At 44.9% G+C, this 21,732-nt stretch overlaps 1 protein-coding gene across 1 annotated transcript in view; it reads right to left on the bottom strand.

The window, feature by feature from the left end:
- COLEC12 (collectin subfamily member 12) overlaps positions 1–21,420 on the bottom strand; it is a 183,703-nt gene extending 162,283 nt beyond the window's left edge. Inside the window, exons 1-2 of the mRNA XM_009192494.4 lie at positions 21,197–21,420; positions 775–825 (exon numbers count right to left, since the gene is read on the bottom strand). Coding sequence (XP_009190758.2) covers positions 775–825; positions 21,197–21,203 — 58 coding nt within the window. The 5' untranslated portion in view covers positions 21,204–21,420. The remainder of the gene's footprint in view (positions 1–774; positions 826–21,196) is intronic.
- Between the last annotated feature and the right edge of the window lie 312 nt (positions 21,421–21,732).

Here is a 21,732-nt window from a genome sequence, read left to right as displayed (position 1 = left end):
CCTCCCAAGGCTCTGAAGGAAGAATCCATTAATGCCCTTGCATTTTTAGCTTCTAACGACCACCTATATTCCTTGACCAGAGCACATAACAAAAATCTCTGCTTCCATCCTCATACCACCTTCTTTCTGCAGTCACATCTCCCCCTGCCTCTCTCTTATAAGGACCCTTGCGATGGCTTTCAGGGCCCACCCAGGTAACCCAGGATCGTCTCCCCATCTCAAGCTCTTTAACTTAATCACACCTGCAAAGTCGTTTGTGCCACATAAGGTAACATTCAGGTTTCAGGATTCAGGGTGCTGTCACCTTTGGGGGCTATTCCCCAGCCACAGAGCACCTGTGTCCAGGCGGATTCCTGGAAGAAGCCTCGCTCTCACTCATCCATGAACACCAGGTTAGGAGTGTAAGGCCTGAGCAAAGATGTTTTCTGAATATCAAAATCGAAAAATTCCAGGTATTTTGGCCCTGTCTTGTCACAGATTTGCCTTTCCCACCACACTTTGTCTAGCAGGCGGTCTCTTTTACATTCAGCAGACCCATAAACATCCCATCACTTCCCCACGCCTGGGTGCAGCTCCTGTCCCATGGCCCCTCAGAACCGTGAGAAACCCTCCCCCAGGACACAGACACTCACTTTCCAACCAAAATTGGACCTCAGAGCCGCAAACACCCATGTGCATGAAGGGCCTGCCAGTGGCCTGCCAATGGCCTCTGAGCGCCTGTGGCTGCATCCCAGGCTGACCACTGAGAAGGAACACAGCTTTGTTAGGACTCACCAAACCGCTTGTAACCGAAGGATTGCACCTCCTCCTCCTCTGCGAAGTCGTCTGTGAGACAAGAAGAGACACAATGTTAACCCTGGCAAGGGGCACAGAAGCAGAGGGTGGGGCAGGATTCAACCTGCTTCATCGCCCCTGCTTGTCGCGGCAGCTTTCCTTCTGCTCGCGGGATCACACCAGGCTTTGTGGAAAAGAGAGCAGGGGTCTCCGCACTGTCTGCTCCCGCCGCTTGGGATGCACTTCCTCTGTTCTTAATGTGACTCCTTCGAAATCAGGTCTTAGCTAAAGTGTGACCCTGCGAGATGCCTTTCCGGACCACCTGGCCACCCCCGTCACGCTACATTAATTCAATGTTTCTCTCTGATATCTTCCTCACACGTGTGCATGAATTTACTATTGTCATCGTGCTTCCTGTGAACAGAAACCTTCTCTGCTCACAGAAATAATCGACCGCCCAAGGGGTTATCTTTAGGCAACTGATGCTAAAGCCCCTGTTTTTAAATGTCTGGGCTCCAGGGTCATCTCCTTCACTAACTGCTGCCCCTCAGGAGCCAACATAACTCCTGCAATGACAACCAAACCCTTCCCACCCTCCTTCCATTGGGTAACTGGGACCAGCTGATGGTTTCGCAGTAAATGCATTTCAAAAGGCAGCCTTACTGTGGAAATCCCTAAATGTAGACCCACCATGGAAAGAAGAGAGATGTCGGCCGGGTGCAGTGGCTCATTCTTGTAATCCCAGGACTTTGGGAGGCTGAGGTGGGCGGATCACCTGAGGTCAGGAGTTCGAGACCAGCCTGGCCAACATGGTGAAACCCCATCTCTCCTAAAAATACAAAATTAGCCAGATATGGCACATGCCTATAATCCCAGCTACTTGAAAGGCTGAGGTAGGAGAATCGCTTGAACCTGGGAGGCTGAGGTTGCAGTGAGCCAAGATCATGCCATTGAACTCCAGCCTGGGCAACAAGAATGAAACCCCATCTCCAAAAAAAAAGAGAGAGAGAGAGAGAGAGAGATGTTTTATCACCCAACCTTTCTACCAAAAGACCTAAAATCTCATTCCTAAAGTAGACACGAGATTCCTTATTGCATCTATAAAGAACTGCTCACTTACAGTTCTGCCAGGTAAAGGTCTAGGAGGGGCAAGCACTGTGCAGACACAATTTCCTATTAATTGCACAACTAAAGGACACTTTTTTTTCTTTCCAAATTTTATTTTAGCTTCAGGGGGTACACGTGCATGTCTGTTACATGGGTAAATTGTGTGTTGCAGGGTTTGGTGGACAGATTATTTCATCACCCGGGTAGTGAGCATAGTACCCAACAGGCAGTTTTTCAATCCCTATCCTCCTCTCACCTCCACCCTCAAGTAGGCCCCAGTGTCTACTGTCCAGGAGGAACACTTTTTTCTTTATTTTTGAGATGGACTCTTGCTCTGTCGCTCAGGCTGGAGTGCAGTGGCGCGATCTTGGTTCACTGCAACCTCTGCCTCCTGGGTTCAAGCGATTCTCCTGCCTCAGCCTCCGGAGGAGCTGGGATTACAGGCGCCTGCCACTACACCTGGCTAATTTTTGTAATTTCAGTAGAGACAAGGTTTCACCATATTAGTCAGGCTGGTCTCAAACTCCTGACCTTAGGTGACCCACCCACCTCAGCCTCCCAAAGTGCTGGGATTACAGGCGTGAGCCACTGGGCCCAGTCAATACTTTCTGATGACAAGTAAGAGCTGCCAAAGCCAGGCCTTTCCAGGGTACCCTGTCTGACTGGGTCCATTACTGCCCCAGCACACAGCTTTCTCTCACAGGCAGCTCAGCTCAAAGGCATGTTCTTAGCACTCACCATGGCAGAGACTGCCAGGCTGTGGCTTCAGAGGTGAGTAAGTCATGGTCCCTTATCTTGATTTTCTTTTTGAGACAGAATTTTTCTCTTGTCGCCCAGGCTGGAGTGCAGTGGTGCAATCTTGGCTCACTGCAACCTCTGCCTCCTGGGTTCAAGCGATTATCCTGCCTCAGCCTCCCAAGTAACTGGGATTACATGCGCCTGCTACCATGCCCAGCTAATTCTTTGTATTTTTAGTAGAGATGGGGTTTCACCATGTTGGGCAGGCCAGTCTCGAACTCCTGACCTCAGGTGATCCGCCTGACTCGGCCTCCCAAAGTGCTGGGACTACAGGCATGAGCCACCGTGCCTGCACAATCTTGGCTTTCAAGAAAGAGAGGCATATAGGGGAAATGAAGCCTCTGTGATAGTCTTTTTCAATCCCCAAAAGAGACATGATCTAGTTATATCTGAACCTTGAAATGTTATGGAGAACCCAAGATGTATGCTATCTACAAACACAATGTGGTGAAGCTCAGAATACTTGTTTGTTACAACGTATTTATAAAATCACACGTGATGCTGGAGCATGGTGGCTCATGCCTGTAATCCCAGCACTTTGGGAGGCTGAGGCAGGCAGATTACCTGAGGTCAGGAGTTTGAGGTCAGCCTGGCCAACACGGCAAAACATCATCTCTACTAAAAATACAAAACATTAGTTGGGTGTGGTGGTGGGCACCTGTAATCCCAGCTACTCGGGAGGCTGAGGCAGGAGAATCGCTTGAATCCAGGAGGTGGAGTTTGCAGTGAGCGAAGATTGTGTCACTACACTCCAGCCTGGGCAACAGAGCGAGACTCCGTTTCAAAAATAATAATAATAATAATCACATGTGAGACAGTGTTCATGTCTAACGGAAAACAGAGAGGTGTGATATCTTTGTATTTCACCACTGTCTCCTTATTCCGAAGAAAGGGAAGAGACCTTGGTTTGGAATCTAGAAGGCCACGTATTTATAATCAAAGTAGTGTTCGCATGGCAGGGATTTAAGCTTTAGTTATTTCTGCATGGAAGAACTTGCTTACAACCAAGAGAACAGCACCTTTTTCTCTGATTCAGTGATTGGTTACCTCCACAAATACACATCAAGCCCATACTCTGTTCCTGCTTTACTTACTAATCGGTCATATTAATGCTTGATGTGGTAATCTGTTGTATTAACGGCTGCAGTCTCGTCTGTTCTCCGTTAAAGACAAACTCTGACCTGCTGCGTATGCTTAGATATCCATTCGTTTGTTTTTTCATTCATTCAATAAACACATGCTTACAGCCTAGCGGAGTTGATGAGACACGAATATCAGCATCAGTGGTACCCAGACATCCGTGCCCTTGGCCAGCTCTATCCTTTCCACCACTGTGCCACCTCTGCAGCAAATCCACTCACACTCAGGCACTGTGGGCCACAGAAACATCACTGAAGATGTCACAGTGGAAACAAGAGGGGAGGTTCATGCTGCATCCCTGATAGCAAACAGCTTAAAATTTCCCATTAGACATGTCTATTCTACCCCAAAAGCTTCATTTCAGCAGGGCTACCATTACCTTGTTTGTTTGTTTGTTTTCTTTTCCCTCTCTAATCTTTTTCCCACGCAGCATTTAGTCTGACTGACTTCTCTCTCCTTCCTGAAATTTCCCTGGGAACTTCAAATTTCACATATTTTTGTTATTAAAGCAATTTAGCTGTGTCCTGCTTCTACCTCCAAATTAACATGTCCAAACCCATAAGGAGTTCAAGAAAACAAAGGCCTCACAGGCCACCCATCATAAAGCACAGGGTGGGTTCCCTGCTTCTCATCTCAGCCCTCATCCGAAAAGGATTAGGGATTCTTACAACAGCCACTAAAAGAATAAAACAGTCTCTATCTCATCCAACTCTAAAATTAGAGAGAAAATCACAAGAGACATGAGGGGTACAAGTAAGTTACCACACATGACTTCTGACTGCAATTATACAGAAGTGCCTTAAATCGGTCTCTCTCAATGTTTTTGTTTTTTGAGGTTTTGGCAGGGGGGAGGATAGAGATTGGAAAACACTACATATTATATCCCTTTCTTGGAAATTCATAATGGTTTTGGAACTATCAGAGACTGTGAGATGTGCTAAGAGAAGAAAAAAATGGTTAACTTTGTTTTAGTCAGTATTTTCAAAAGTTGACTTTAGAATCCTCTTTTGCTACCCTTAAGAGTTGGGTGCATTCAGGGCAGAAAAAGCTTGGTGCACAGTTCACTCGCTTAGGTGTTCCCCCAGACCCACTCCCAGATGTTCCCAGCTGGTCAGTTAGCAAACAGCTGATTCAGGCTAATGGAACAGTTGGGTGTTTAGGAACTTGAGGAAGAGGAAGAGGGTAAAGCTGGTGGGTCTTGTGGTTGTGGAGATGATTTACATCAAGCAACAATAGCCACAGGAGAGAGAATGAGTAGTCAGTGTTCCCAATGACTAAAACGTGCTAGAGGGTAGAAGGCTATACTAGGGCCCACAAGGGCTGACAGGCAGGTTTTCATGAAGACAAATAGCCTGATACGATGTGCAATGCTATATTCTATTCTCAAAACCTTTTCCTCACACCATATAGATCCAAGCTCAATGTGTTGTATCCCAGATTGTCCTTACAGTATCAGGACCTGCAAAGGTGATGTACTCAGATAAGGAGATTCTTCTGAGGTCAGTCTCTTTAGCAACTTACACTTTCCAATTTCTATCTCTGACAGTCATAGCCACACAACCACCACACTCTGATGTGAATAAGGACTTGGTTAAGATTTAAGACCTCTAAGTCCTGCAGTGGTCATAACTTGATCCCTGTTTCCGACAGCAGTTTGTCTGTGAGGAAGAAGCAACCTTAACATATTTAATGACAGAAAGTGTTTAAGATTTATTCTATAAGCTCATATTTTCTTGGCTCCCACAGCTGAACTTTTGCATTTTCATTTTAACCCTACAGGCTATGTTATATTTTGCTCACCTATTTTAAAATGTGATTTTTATCTCTTTTTCTACTTTCCTCGGTAACTGGCACAGAGCCACACTGGCCAGAGATTTTGTGACAGAGAATGTTGAACAGAATTTGGCTGCTGGTTTATTCTTTGTGCCTTGCTATTTCAGAGTACCATGACTCCAAGTGAAGTTTGGTTCTGTTGGCTTAGAGCTGAGAGTCATCCATATTAACATGTTCCAGTCAATCTGTGGACCAAGTAGGGCACTAGCACTACAGTCAGAATTTACCTCTCATTCTTGTACGCTCCCTTGTATCAGTGTGATGGCACTTAACTCTGTCTGCCTCATATTCCAGTTCTGGTTCTGACTCCTCCAGATGGAAAGCCATTTGAAGACAGGAAACTCGTCACATTGTACCCTCAACAACTAACACATTTATGATGCCTGATAGGCACTCAACAGTAGTTGTTCAAAATTAAGGAAATGAGAGTTATACATGTCTCTCTCTTTCCCACTAGTTCATGAATTCCTAAAGGGAAAAGATAAAGTCTTTCTCTTTTTGCATACTCACCATGTTTGGGGAAGAGAAGAGACTAATATATTTAGTCAGTATCTGCTGTATGCCAGCTATTTCACATTTTGCTATGTTTCTTTTTTTTTTTTTTTGAGACAGAATCTTGGTCTGTCATCTAGGCTAGAGTGCAGTGGCACCATCTCAGCTCACTGTACCCTCTGCCTCCCAGGTTCAAGCAATCCTCCCACCTCAGCCTCGGAGTAGTTGGGATTACAGGCCTGTTCCACCATGCCTGCCTGATTTCTGTATGTTTAGTAGGGATGGAGTTTTGCCATGTTGGTCAGGCTGGCCTCAAACTCCTGGCCTCAAGTGATCTGCGTGCCTCAGCCTCCCATAGTGCTGGGATTACAGGTGTGAGCCACCACACCTGGCCACATTCTACTATGTTTCTGTTTTACAGATGAGAAAACCAAGGCTCAGAGAAATTACATTAATTTGACCCAAGGTCTCACAGCTTGTGAGTGGCCAGACCAAGAGGAAGACACAGGTCTGTGGGGCTCAGGAGTTCCACACCATGATGGTGACTGACCCGCACACTCCTGAAACTGAAGCCTGTGCTAGCAGCTGGGAAAGCTAAGAAGCAATGACTGATATTGCAGAATCCTGAACAGGCTTAGGAATTTGGGAATAAAGGTGAGGCTAAAATAGGAGGACTGGTGGAACATAAGTTTAAGAAGCAGTTGGCTATAACCAAAAAGATAGATAATAAGTGTTGGTGGGGAAATCAGAACCCTCACACGCTGTTGGTGGGAATGTAAAATGGTGCAGCCACCATGGAAAACAGTCTGGCTATTCCTCAAAAAGTTAAACATAAAGTTACTATACAATTCAGCAATTCTAATCCTAGGTTTATACCTACGAGAAATAAAAACATATGTCCATATAAAAATCTGCACATGAATGTTTGTAGCAGCATTATTCATAATAGCAAAAAAAGGGGGAGACAAGCCAAATGTTCACTGACTGATAAATGGATAAACTGTGGTATGTCTATACAGTGGAATATTATTCAGCAATAAAAAATGAAGCACTGATGCATACTACAATGTAGATAAACCTTAAAAACATTATGCTAAGTAAAAGAGGCCAGTCAGAACACACACACACACACACACACACACACACACATTGTGTGATTCAATTTATATGAAATGTTTACATTAGGAAAGTCTAGAGTCAGAAAGCAAATTAATGTTTGCCTAGGGCTGGTGGTTTTGAGGGGAACTGAGGAGTGACTGTTTAGGGGTTTCTTTTCAGGGTGGTGAAACTTCTGAAATTGATTATAATGATGAATAAAAAATATGTGAATATAACAAAAAAACATTGAATTGTACACGTTAAGTGGATGATTTGTATAGTATGTGAAAAAAAGAGGAGGAGTTGGAGCTGCCCACCCAAAGAGCTGGGTGACTGCCCCTCCTTAACCACAGCAGAAGATTCAAGGTTTATTACTTGGAAACCTTAAAACAAAAGTTCTCTTGTCTAGTGCACACCAGGAACAGGAGATGAGAACTGTAATGAAATCAGGGGAAAGGTGAAAGTTTACCAACTGAACACTCAGATCCTGGGTCATCTTCTCCCACTTAGCCAGAAAGTACCCTCCATGGTAAAGATTAGAAGGTTCTTCTCTGGGGAATTTGACCAGCTAAGAAAAAAATAAACTAATGGTTCTAATTCCAGGAGGTCCCCAGCGGACAGCCCAACCAGATAAACTTAGAGTGATGGTCACAGTTCACAAAACCCACCAGTATAAAAGTTTCCGATTGACCTGTGTAATGTTCTGCCCCTTAAATAAGACAGTTGAGGGTCATCAGACAACTGACACAACCTCTAACATGAAAAGACAAAGACAAAAATAAAGAAACCAGATAAAGCAATTGAGAGGAAATCTACATTATGCAGGAAAATTAATACCTTAGGAAAAAAAAAACAAATACCATTAATACACTTACAGAGATAAGAGAAGATAATATAACTGGAAAACAGGATGCTATAAAAAACCAACCATCAGAGAAAAAGGGCCGGGCACGGTGGCTGACACCTGTAATCTCAGCACTTTGGGAGCCTGAGGCAGGTGGATCACTTGAGGTCAGAAATTTGAGACCAGCTTGGCCAACATGGTGAAACCCCGTATCTACTAAAAATACAAAAATTAGCCGGGCATGGTGATACATGCCTGTAATCCCAACTACTAGGGAGGCTGAGGCAGGAGAATCACTTGAACCCGGGAGGCGGAAGTTGCAGTGATCCGAAATCACACCACTGTTCTCCAGACTGGGTGACAGTGTGTGGCTCCATCTCAAAAAAGAGAAAAAGAAAGAACTCTTGGAAATTAAAAATATGATCACAGAAATAAATCTCAATGGTAAGGAGTGGAAGATGGAGTCAAAATATTACAGAAAGTAGAATAAAGGCATACAAATAGAAAAAAAAGTAAAAATAAGGAAAAATTAGAAAATCAATTTAGAGGCTGGGTGCAGTGGCTCACTGGGATCACTTTGCAGCCCATAATCCCAGCACTTTGGGAGGCCAAGGCAGGTGGATCACCTGAGTTCAGGAGTTCGAGACCAGTCTGGCCAACATGGTGAAACCCCGTCTTTACTAAAAATACAAAAATTCGCTGGGCGTGCCAGTGTGTGCCTGTAATACCAGCTACTTGGGAGGCTGAGGTTGCAATGAGCTGAGACTGCATCACTGCACTCCAGCCTAGGGGACAGAGCAAGACTCTGTTTCGAAAAAAAAAGAAAATCAATTTAAAGGGTCTAATATTCACACAACAGGTGTCTCCCAGAAAAAGAAAAGAGGGAGGGAAGCACTGGAGGAGTAAGTGAACCACATTTCCCAGCATTGAAGGACATGAGTTTCCAGGATGAATGGGCCCATCACTGCCCAGAACAAAGAAAGGAAAGAGAGTCATTCCAAGTCATTCCATCATAACATTTCAGAACACTGAAGACAAAAATAAAATCCTAAAAGATTCCAGACAGAGAAAAAAAATGGATCGTTTATAAGAACTTTACAAAGAAAAAAAGGACAGTTTCACATTTAGCAGCAAAGTTGGAAGCTAAAGTAAATACAGCAGTGCTTTTGAAATTCTAAGGATAAATTATTTCCAATATAGAAAGCTCTCAATTCAATGAGTGGGTGACATAAAGACCTTTGCAGACCAGCAGAATCCCCAAAAATGTACATCCCACACACACTAGTCTCAGGAAGCTATTGGAGAATGCATTGCACTAAAATAAGGAACAAACCCAGTGTGTGTGCATGTGACTGTGTGTGTGCATGTCTGAGGGTGTCTGTGTGTGTACATCCTAACCTAACTCTAACCCTCAGTTGGTCAGAATGCTCCAGAAAAGATTTCTTTGAGAAGACAGAAATGAAAGAATTCCTAATATGTTAGAACACACAGAGGAGAGATTTGGGAAAGTGGAAGGGACTCTGGAGATGAACAATCAAGTACGTATGAGGAACTAAAATAGCAAGAGGATTGTTAACTTGGTGGGGGGAAACAAAAAGGTATGCAAGAAATATGACTCAGCTGTGAATTGCACTGACATTGTCACAATAATAACAACACTGAATGTGGATCTGAGATTACGCCGTAACTGTATTAGAAAGGTAGACGGGAACAGGAGATAGCTGCGAGGGTTGTTAGGGGAAGGTAAAAGGTGAAAGAGAACAAAACCCTCCTCTGCTATAAAAGGAAGTCTGCATATAATGCCTAAGACAAAAAAAAAAAAGAAAGAAGCAAGAGCACCATAAGCATGTCATGGAGAGATACAAGGGTCCTGGCAGACCATCGTCATAAAGGACTACCAGCAATTCCTTCCAGCCCTCCATGTGCAAATCCACTTCCTTCCCTGGAATCTGGGCAGGCCCCATGACCTGCTCTGTCCCATGGAATGTGGCAGAAGTGGGAGTGGGTGGCTCCAGGGACCCGGCCTTAAAGGCCTTGTGGCTTCTGTCTTTATACTCTTGGCAGCCAGTGGCCCTGTGAAAAGTTCGCCTCCCCTGCTGGACTAGAGGCCACCTGGAGAGAGAAAATCGCTGGATGAGAGCAGGGAAAACGTGAGACCAGCCAGGGAGCCCTCAGCCATTCCGGCAACCCCCAGTGATTCTCCAGGTTCCTGAGGGAAGCCACGTGTCCAGTCCAGGCTGAGTTGCAGAATCATGAGCAAAAAACCAGCTGCTGTTCTAAGCTACAGGGTTTCGGGATGCTTTTTTTAGGCATTAGCAGGTAACTGACAGAGGGGTAAATGCCAAAATAAAATGGTAAAAAAGTTATCAAGAGGTTACCTCTGGGGAATGGAAAATGAAATGAAGGTGGCCTGGGCAGGAAAGTGCTGTTTTTCAGAATTTCAGGAAACCTATAACATTATCTGACTCTTTAAACTATGTACATCTCTAACTTTGATAAGAAATAATGTAAAACAAGCAAAATAAGATCATATGAATGGAAAAGTCAGACAGACAAAAACAAAAGTATTCAGGTCCAACAGTTAACCAGCACTGATAATCAGATTACCAGAAAATGCACCCAAAAAGCCAGAGTATAGAGTTTAACCTGAAGCCACAGAAGATGCAGTTTGAAGTTGGAGCCTTCAATATCTAGCACAAAGCAGGTTTCCAACAAATGCCAAACCGAACATCATAGCAAATGCAGACATTTTATTTATTTATTTATTTATTTATTTTGAGATGGAGTCTTGCTCTGTCGCCCAGGCTGCAGTGCAGTGGCACGATCTCGGCTCACTGAAAGCTCCGCCTCCCAGGTTCATGCCATTCTCCTGCTTCAGTCTCCCGAGTAGCTGGGACTACAGGCACCCGCCACCACGCCTGGCTAATTTTTTGTATTTTTAGTAGAGACGGGATTTCACCGTGTTAGTCAGAATGGTCTTGATCTCCTGACCTTGTGATCGGCCGGCCTTGGCCTCCCAAAGTGCTGGGATTACAGGTGTGAACCACCACACGCAGCCAAACGCAGACATTTTTAGGAGCCAGCCTGAAGGCCCGCGGACACGGACTAGGCTGAAGTTAGACTTCTCTTCCATGCTGGTCCAGTGGTGCTGTCAACCGATGAGTATCCATCGGTTGCTCTCTCCTGCTTAAAACAGGATCCATTCCCAGCTCTTGTACATTTGTCATTACTCTTAGAACAAAATGGTATGGTATCATTGGTTGTTAAAATATTTAAGTGCCTCCAAACCACCTGGTTGAAGAACAATGGCCTCTGCTCTGAGCGTTTCTGCAAGCTGTCCCTGTGTGTTTCTACTGTCCCCACTACCCACTGTAGCAGGCCCTTGCCCCTGTATCCCTGGGGCCAGATGACTGATGCCATCAGGACCCCTGAGTCTACAGTCACTCTCCACTGGCCAGTGCTCCACGGAGTTGCTTTCATATGGGAACGGTGGCTTCCACAGCGTGTTGCCTGAGTTGCTGAATATTTGGAATGCCGCCTTCTGTTGCTGTGATATCCTGGAAGACTTCTTTCCTAACACCAGAGGCTGATAGAATTAATGGTAATGTGTGGGCTTTGAAATTCAAAGACCTGGGTTTGAAGACTGGCTCCACCTTGTAATAGCAATAAGCTCACGTCTGCCTCTCAGTCTCCTATAAGCTGGAACCAATGATTCCTATCTCCCACATTTTGGGGAGGGAAATGTGAACGGACACATGGAAAACATCCAACACAAACCGTCTGCTTAATAAATATGAGTTTTCTTTGAAGCAAGAGGACAGAGGCAGTGGTAAGAGCTACTGTGTCTTAAGGTCCAAAATAAATATCTTAGGACTTTAATCATTTGGCTTCAAAAGACACAAAACTCCATTCTGAGGTGACTATTTGGGGTAAGGACCAACAGCAAAGCTTGATAAGAAAAAGAGTAATACGTGCTGCGGGTTCTATTTGGGCTTCAGCAAATTGGCACTGAAGTACCTGGTTGATATTGAAGAAAATTTATCTTAATGTATTTTGGGCTGTAAAACCTGAAGAAAGGTGTTCTTTAATCTTGATGTGTCCCGAAGAGCAGTATGGGTAATATTTGCCCTGGTTTTATAGCTTTACAAATGTAAACCTTTATCCGGCTCCCTGTGTGGTTTCCGTTTTCCAGTCTTGGCATTTCTGGAACATAGTTATTATGTATTCTTCTGGTGGATGAACTCAGTGCAGCGTAACAAAGTATCTGAGGTTCAGGATGTTTTGCGGGGGGTGGGGGGTGGGCGCCGGGAATTAGATCGGCCTTCTATTCAACTGTTTTATCCCAAATGGATGAAGGAATCTGTAGCAGTTTAAATACTTGTAGATTATTTTAAAGTGTCACAGGAGATTCATTTTGATTACTCAGTTGCTTACTGAATTTATGTTTTGCAACAACGGCATCACTTTTGATTCAATTATATAGTTTCTTCAAGTCAAAAGTCAAAATTATAGACATAAAATGACTCCAATTTCTGGCACAACTTGCAATGCTGATGCTTGTAAAGACAGCAGATACTTGCTTTTAGAATAAAGAGGCATGGGTACCCTATTCCTTCCTTTACAGTCTAACAAAACTGAGAAAGGGTGTTTTTGTTACTTTTACCCCTAAGTTGGCAGTGGGGGCTAAATCAGATTTCCCCACAGCCACCAACTGCAAGAACTTAGAAGTAAGTAAATACACCATCCAAAACCTTGACATCTGCATCTATCATTTATAGATGATTATGGGGGAGGCGATGCGCCTCCCTTTCTTCTATGAGGAAAATTCTCATCCAATCATTTTAATCATGTTAATAAGAGAGTCAGGATGAGGCCTTGAATCTCTGCCTTAAATTGAATAAGGGCCTTGGCAGGGCCTAAAGTACATGGGTGATTGGGCAAGAAAAACTAATGCTGTCCATTTCTCTGGAGACAAAAAAAAAAAAAAGGTCTTTGTTTTAAAAATAACACTGACACAGTTTTTTGTTTGGAAATCCATTAACGTTGTTTAGATTATCTAAACAATTACGCCAAAGCAGTATACTATAATTATCTACAAATGTTGGACCAACATTTCAAGTTTAATAGACACAGTTCAAGAAGACTCTGAATTTGGTCTCCTCTCACCTCCCACACTCAAACGTCACACTTAAGAGATTTCAGGTCAGGCACAGTGGCTCATGCCTGTGATCCCAGCACTTTGGGAGGCCGAGGCAGATGCATCACTTGAGGCTAGGAATTCGAGACAAGCCTGAGCAACAGCAAAACCCTGTCTCTACAAAACATACAAAAATTAGTTGGCCACGGTGGCACGCACCTGTAATCAATCCCAGCTACTCGGGAGACTGAGGCAGGAGAATTACTTGAACCCAAGAGATAGAGATTGCAGTGAGCCGAGACTGTGCCACTGCTCAAGGGATCCTCCCACCTCAGTCTCCCAAGTAGCTGGGACTACAGCCACTCACCACCGCACCTATTAACTTTTCTGTGGAGACAGGATCTTACTATGTTGCCCTTGCTGGTCTCAAACTCCTGACCTCAAGCAACCCTCCCAACTTGGCCTCCCAAAGTGCTGAAATTATAAGCATGAGTCATCAGCCCTCCTCTCTTTTAAGACATTTTCCTCTAATGTTGCTTACTCTATTAATATAATATGAAATATAATGTAATCTGAAACACGAACTATAATTCAAATCTCTCCTGCAAATGAAAATGTCCCTGTCTTGGCCAGGTGCGGTGGCTCACACCTGTAATCCCAGCACTTTGGGAGGATCACCTGAGGTCAAGAGCTCTAGACCAGCCTGGCCAACATGGTGAAATCCCATCTCTACCAAAAATACAAAAATTAACCGGGTGTGGTGGTGGGTGCCTGTAATCCCAGCTACTTGGGGGGCTGAGGCAGGAGAATCACTTGAACCCAGGAGGCGGAGGCTGCATTGAGCCGAGATCACGCCATCGCACTCCAGCCTGGGGGACAAGAGCGAGACTTCGTCTTAAAAAAAAAAAAAAGAAAGAAAAGAAAATGTCCCTGTCTTCAGCCAGATTATCTGAACCTCAAATAGGGCATGTTCTACTCCCTACTTTGGATTCCAGTTGTTTACACATAAGTCTTGTCTTGCCCACCAGACTGCAAGCTCCATGAGCACAGAAGCTATATTTTATTCATTTTATTTGGCATTTCTAGAGGGCCTTGCACACAGAAAGTTCATACTAAATATTTGTTTAAAAAATAAATGAAAGCTTGTTAGAACTTGGTGGCCCAATTATAAATAATAAAACAAAAACATGACAGCTTAATGGAAAATTAATACTACTGATGAAATAGACATGACATCATATAGTTTAAAAACATACATATACATACATCTGTCCGAATACTTTAGAGACAGATTTGTTTAATGTTGTGATTCCTTGATGTCATATCCTTACTGGATAAAACTGGACACTGGATTTGAAACACAGATCTTTAAAAATATCATGTCATCCGTAGGCACATGAGCAATAGTACTAAAAAAAAAATAGTGCTCCTAGGTAATCTAAATATACTTCCATATATTTATCAATTTTATACCACTACTATAACAAATAGAAAAACTGTTTCATTACTACAATTACAAACTTCACTTGGAGAATAGTCCCTGCATTTGTTATGATGATAGCAGTGATGGCAGCTGGAATGCAACCAATACTAATACTTCCCCACGTGGAGCACAACTCACTCCTTCTATCCCTGAGGTCTGTTTTAACACATTTGCAATTTGAAAATTACTTTCATTTCAGAACTGAACATTTGCCTTCATGGTCTAAATTACATCACTGATTAAATTAACGTAGATGGCTCATAATTGGCAATTAACTTATTGCTGGGAGGAAGCAGGAGGTTATAACACAATATCGCAATTACTAAAACAAATTGAGTTCTTATTACATACTAGCCACCATTCTGAACAACTATTTAATCCTTAAAACAACTCTATCAGGTAGATGCCATTGTTGTCCCTCATTACATTGATAAAGAAACTGGGGACTCAGTGGGGGTGAAGTGACTTGCCTGAGGTCACCAGGCTCTCTGGTTTCTGAGTCCACACTCCTCACCAGTTCATTTCTGGGTTCAACGCCTGGGATCGCTAAACATAATTGTATTTTATGAGACAGTTATATTTTAAAGCATGTATTATCTACTTTAAAGTGGGACTGTTTTGCCTTTGCATAATAAATTGTTTTATAAACATCAGCTAGTTTCCTAACATTTCTATGTCATAAGAAAATAACTGGGGCAAAAGAAATGTGGCTTCTTCCACAGAGCCAGAGACAAGTGAGTTTTTCACGCCAAATGTAAAACATCCAATATCACAGGCTAGTGAATAATACCTCACATGATACTGAGGTAAAATATCACGTCATTCAAGAAGCATAAAGGAGTCATGTTTAATATATCCAGGTCCAATACATGTATTTCATTTTAAATCTCCCATGCTGAAAAATGAGTTTCTGTTCTATTTTTAAGAGTATCGATAGAATATTCCTGATAAATTCAGAAGTTAAGAGAGCTCCTAGAATCTCTTTGGAATCTTAACTTGGGATTACTAATTTATGTTTATATTGGCTTTCACTGCTGTATAATTACAAAACGCCCTTAAGCAATCAGCAGGACCTTTTTGAGGTATGATACTGGTTTTGGTTCTTCAAATGTCATGCACTGAAAAAGAAATCAAATCACTGCTTGACTGAGAAGTTACTTCCCTTAAGGTTTAGATGGTTGGTGTGGTTAGAAACTCTGTTGTCAGCAGTAAAGAATGAACTTTCTATGAAAAATGTCTATACTTTCCTGTTCCTGGTTTAAAATACTTAGTAGTATTATTATTTTTACTGACCACTCACCGGTGGTTACAGTCTGTTCATGAAAATGGCACTTCTGACAATATTTCATTTTCTCAATGCAAACCTGTTAGCAAGACGAGTGTAGGGGCCATTTTCAGAGTTGGTGGCTACAGTGGGACACCCACACTCATTCAATCAGCGGTAAGCAAAACCTCCCAGAAGATAAGCTACACAGGGCAGCAATCCTGGAATCTGCTTTATCTTTGCAAGAGCTCCAGTTTAGAGCGTCTCCTCCAGTGGCTGACTGAAGAACACATCAATCCTTCAGACCTCTGATGCTAGGTCATTACAGTTACGAGGCCAGATGATAGAGCCTTGTCTACCTTGCTCACCCAGTATCTAGTGGAGTGTGACAGCACACAGTAGGACTTCACAAAGATGTAGGGCTTGAATGCATTATTAGGGTATAGCTAGGAGGGAGCCTGGGCTAGAGATTACACGTGTGATTCTGGAATCAGACAGTCTGAGCATGAATACTGATCACCCCCCACCAACTGGCTGGGTACCCTTAGACAAGTAACACAGCCTCTCGGAACCCAAGTTTTCCTACCATCAAATGGAGGAAATGATAATGCCTGGCATGGCAGGTGCTCAATAAATGTCAGCTATTATTAAAGGGAAGTGTGTGTTAGGCTGGCCTCCCTGAGAGATCACTCACATGATGGTTTTACCCACGGCAAAATGTATTTTCTATCACAAAATTTAAATGTCCATTTTCCCATTTGAAAGCTAATACTTCAGGTCCATTTAAGTATATTTGGCAATGGTTGCAAGAGTTGTTTTGAAATAATATTACAGTGAGAATAAGCATCTAGTATGAAAATGAGATGCTCTGTTATGACACAGCATGAAAGCCATCATCGGCTAGTTTTTTCCATTCACCGCATTTTCAGTGGATGAGCCACATGGCAAAGGGTTGCAGCCACTGGAACAACCCTGGGAAATTGCATAGGAGACCACAGAGAAGATCTATACTTAGCAATAATTAAACCTCAGATTAAGAATGTCAAGCATTCCCAAACTAATGAAAAGTCAAAAGTATAATTAGATTGTAAATTTGCCTCCCAGAGAAGGGCAGCCCCTATTACCAATCAGTGAAGGGAGAAAGGCCTCATTTTGTTTCCATTTTCCTTTAGAAAATATGACTCTTTCAATGTTAAATGCAATTGCCTTTATAGGCTTGTTTGCTTATCCCAGTTAAGAACAAGAAATCTTAGAGAGACACTGGAAAAGCAAAAAGACTGTGAGTCCCAAAAAACTCTGGGAGAAGTATACTGCTTACTAGTGCATTTTAAATATATTATTGCCAAACAGTATTTCAGAAATATTTACGCACAAAAGTAAAAAAATAAGCAGCTGAACACTGTGTTTTCATGGCATCGGCCTCCTCTCTGTGTTAAATTATAGCACTGGCTTGGACCTCTGTGTCCCCGGGTGGTGGTGGCTGGTTTTGGCTGTCTCTTAGGCAACAAGTGCTGCTGCACTGAAACTAACCAATATCCCCAACTTTAAGAACCAAGAATGTGATTTAGTAACGACACACCTAACTCTAGAGGAGTCAGATTACTTCGTCAAGAATGTGAATATGTATCCAAAAAGCCATGAGATTTATGGTGTAGTACTGCTAATTGAAAATGAAATTGGAAATAAATTAAAACAAACTTCATGTTTTAACCAGTTTGGAAGACTTCAAGTACTGCAGCAACGGGGAAAGTAATTTTCTTCTGGGTAATATATAATGATGTCATTATTTTGGTACTTGTGACTCCCGGGATGGAGGAAATGGATGTTTGCTGAATGCAACAGATAGGTGGCGCTGTGACTGACGGCACACGCAGGATTACAGTCCAAGAGCCCCGTCATTACAAAGGCCATATACAGGTTTAAACATCAGAATTAGAAAGTCACGTTGGTACCCTAAAAAGGCATCTGACTTGCACAGGAATATTTGCTTTTGCAAATAAACTTCTGTAACTTCTATGGTGTCCACTGATTTTCAATTTGGCTAAAGAATGTGTTTTTTGTGTGTTTGTGTCTGTGTGTCTCTGTGTGTGTGTGTGTGTGTGTGTGTGTGTGTGTGTGTGTGTTTGAGAGACAGATTCTTGCTTCTGTCACCTGGGCTGAAGTGCAGTGGTGCGATCTTGGCTCACCGCAACCTCCACCTCCCGGGTTCAAGCGATTCTCCTGCCTCCGCTTCCCCAGTAGCTGGGACTACAGTATGCGCCACCATGCCCAGCTAATTTTTGTATTTTTTAGTAGAGATGGGGTTTCACTATATGTCAGCCAGGCTGGTTTCACTATATGGTGATCTGCCCGCCTCAGCCTCCCAAAGTGCTGGGATTACAGGCATGAGCCACTGCACCTGGCCAAGAATGTTTTAGATTAACACGTTTATTCTAAGAATTTACAAGGCTTGTCATTGTTTTCTATCATGTTGGCTTTCTGAAGCATGGTGAGTTAATAACTATTTGATGTAATCAGGAACCTGGGGAAAACCTTTAGTTGGTTCCCTATGGCAAATGATCAAAACAATTCCACTTGGTAAAAGCAGCTTTCCTTTTTGTCTAGGCTTCCAAAGCCTCAGGTCCAACTGGGTGGCTCCACCTCTTCCTGGATACAGCACCAATTGCGGGTTACTTGGCCAGTTAGTTGTCTCAGATTCACTTTTTTTTCTAGTCATCTTCACCAGAGGTTATCTATCTGGTGTCTTAGGGCCTTTCAAGTCACACGGGGTAACTGACAAGTCTTGTCTTTAGTTGCCTACCCTATCCTCCTGGTTGTCAGTTCCTATTTCTTCTAGACTCAGTTTTCATACCTATACTGTTAGGACTGAAATATCTACTCCCAGGGCTGTTGAGAGGATTAATTGCAATATGTTTGTAGTGTGTATAGTACAGTGGCTGGCACTTAGTAGGTACTAAAAAATTATTACTGCCCCTCCTGTTCCCACCTCACCACTCAGACAAACATAATAAATACAGATCACGTGGTAATAATTTAATTGGCACGCAAACCTCTCATGAAATATATTTTCTTTTTTTTTTTTTTCTTTGAGACGGAGTCTCGCTCTTGTCACCCAGGCTGGAGTGCAATGGCTCGATCTCGGCTCACTGCAACCTCCAGCTCCTGGGTTCAAGTTATTCTCCTCCCTCAGCCTCTCAAGTAGCTGGGATTACAGGTGCCCGCCACCATGCGCAGCTAATTTTTTGTATTTTTAGTAGAGACAGGATTTCACAATGTTGGCCAGGCTGTTCTCAAACTCCTGACCTCGGGTGACCTGCCCACCTTGGCCTCCCAAAGTGTTGGGATTACAGGTGTGAGCCACCGCGCCCCGCCGGAATATTTTCATTTTTAAAAGAGGCCTTCAAAATGATTAGTCTACCCAGGGATTCACCAGTCCATCCCTCCACCAACCTCCCTGACTGGGGCAGAAAGTGTATGGGGCTTTTGGGCAGTGCTTGACCACAGCGGGTAGGTCCAGAATGCAGCATAAATCTCCCCAAAAATGTGTTTAGGACTTTTGGGTATGTTTTCCAGTGCAGATATAAAGTGGAAAAGTATTTCAAGTGCCACAGCGGTACTTGACCCAGTAAAAAGCATAACAAAACTTTCAGGGTTTAAGAACCCACGTGGAAGCTAATGGAGTGAGTAGGTGGCTTATCTTCCCAAGCTTTAAAAACCAGTGGCCTTAATGACCAGCAAAGAGAAGACTGACTGGCTAAAATGATAACTGAGCCCCAGATAACTTTTAGCCATGTGACATTCTTTCCTCTAGGGAGTCTCCTCAATTAGAGCTAGCTAAGGAATGTGTGTATTTCCTAGAATGTAAATGAGAGAAGAGAAACTGAGATGGAGACAGAAGGAAAACACGCCACTGCATTTTGAAATTCTCTAGGCAGAAAGTTGTGTTTTTTGTTTCTTTTTGCCTGGGACAGATCACTTTTCACCTGGCTGTCAGTCACCTCCCTTCCCGAGGTCTCCCAACGTGGAGACCTCACACCTTTGGAAAAGGAGTGAATTGGTAGGGTATCATCACTCCGGATAGTTCACCGCGAGCTGCCCTTCAGAAAAAAACTTTCCAGAGCCAAAAGTTACTTTCCAAGCGCCTTGGGGCTTCCCGGGCGCCTCCCTCGGACAGCAACCCTGGCAAGTCAAAGCGATTACATCGCCAGGTCTCTGGCGGCTGGAAGCTCGGTCACCGCGGTCAGATGGCATTTCGCACCCAGCCCGGCACGGCGCAGGGCTGTGTTATCCTAGCATAGAACCAGGAACTCTCACACGAAGCCTTGTGTAAACACCACGCGGGCCCATTCCTGAACGACTCTTTGATGCCTCCGCTGCAGTTATTTATCTCATACATAAATCAGGATTCCGCTGACAAATCTCCGTGTTTCCACTAAACAGAAGTCTGCCCAGCAAAGTCCTTCTCGTTGCGCTTCTTTTTAAAGTACGACAACATCTGACACTTCCAGAAACCGGCCTGCAGAGGACACCGCGCAGGGGGCGACGAACCGGCTGATGTGTATCACCCCTGAACACACGTGGGCACACCCACCCCACAGGCGGGCACGTGGAAGGAACGCGGAACCGAGAGCAATTATTTTCCAGTCGGTGAATCTGATGAAGAAAGATGCCAAATGCACTTCCCGAGCCAGCTGAACTCCTCGGGCACCTAATCATTGCCAGATGTGGCGAGGGCGCACGAAGAACATCCCCAGTCCCGGAGAAAACACCCGGCCGCCAGCGCGGGGACTGCTCCGGCCGGGAAACGGCAAGAGGCGGGAGGAGAGAGGACGGGGCGAGCGTAGGGAGCGCTGCGAAGTGGAAAACCGACCGGGAGGGATAGCGATGCCTCCACTCTCCTCGGCATGTTTTTTCAATTAAAAAGTTGGAAACTGGAATCCGTAAACAACGACTTGGGCTAAGGGCTTCAAACTACTTGCAAAGACGCGTTGGGGAGGGGAATACTTGCGCGCTTCAAAATCCCAACCTCGAGGTCTCCAGCCGTGCCTGACCCGGGAGCCGGGTGCGCCCCCAATGTCCGCGCACGAACCCGACACCCTGGCAGCCCCGACTCCCCCGGCCAGCAGCCCAAGGGAAAGTTCGCGCCGGAGGCACCTCCACCGCCTCCCGCGCGCCCCAAAGCCCGTTCCCCCTGCCCGGAACCCCGCGGGGCTGCCGCCGCCCTACCTTTCATGGTGACCGAGGGGACGCACCGCCAGCCAGGGAGCTACGCGCGAGCGCCGCGCAGCCAAGGAAGTCGTCCTGAGCGGCCGCTCACTGCACGCCCATGGTAGCCGCGCCGCGCGCCGGCCGTCTGCGCCCCAGTCCTCCCTCGCCGCCGCCGGCCCGCGCTCCCCGCGCTCCCGGCTTGGCGCTCTGCTGCCGCGGGGCTGCCGCGCGCGCCGCTCTCCCAGGGCGGGAGGCGCCGCTCCCGCCAGCGCCCCTCCCCCTGGCCCGACCAGGCCTAGCGGGCGGCCGCGCCCACGCCCCCCTCGCGCCCTCCCGCGCCCGCCCCGCCCTCGGCCCGCGCCTGCCCTCGCTGGGCACTTTCTCGCCTGCCCTCTTCTGCGCGCCCTGGCGCTGCTCGCCCGGGCTCTCTCTTTTTCCCATTGCACCAGCATCAGGATGAAGTCGGGAGCAAAGCCTTTCTCGGGGCGGTCCAGCGTTCACCTTCGGTGTGCACCTAAGGGGCCGCTGCTGCTGGGGTCGTTTCTACACTCCAA

This window comes from Papio anubis, chromosome 19, assembly GCF_008728515.1.
Source record: "Papio anubis isolate 15944 chromosome 19, Panubis1.0, whole genome shotgun sequence".
Taxonomy (NCBI): Eukaryota; Metazoa; Chordata; class Mammalia; order Primates; family Cercopithecidae; genus Papio; species Papio anubis.
This window is presented reverse-complemented; position numbering and strand designations above follow the sequence as displayed.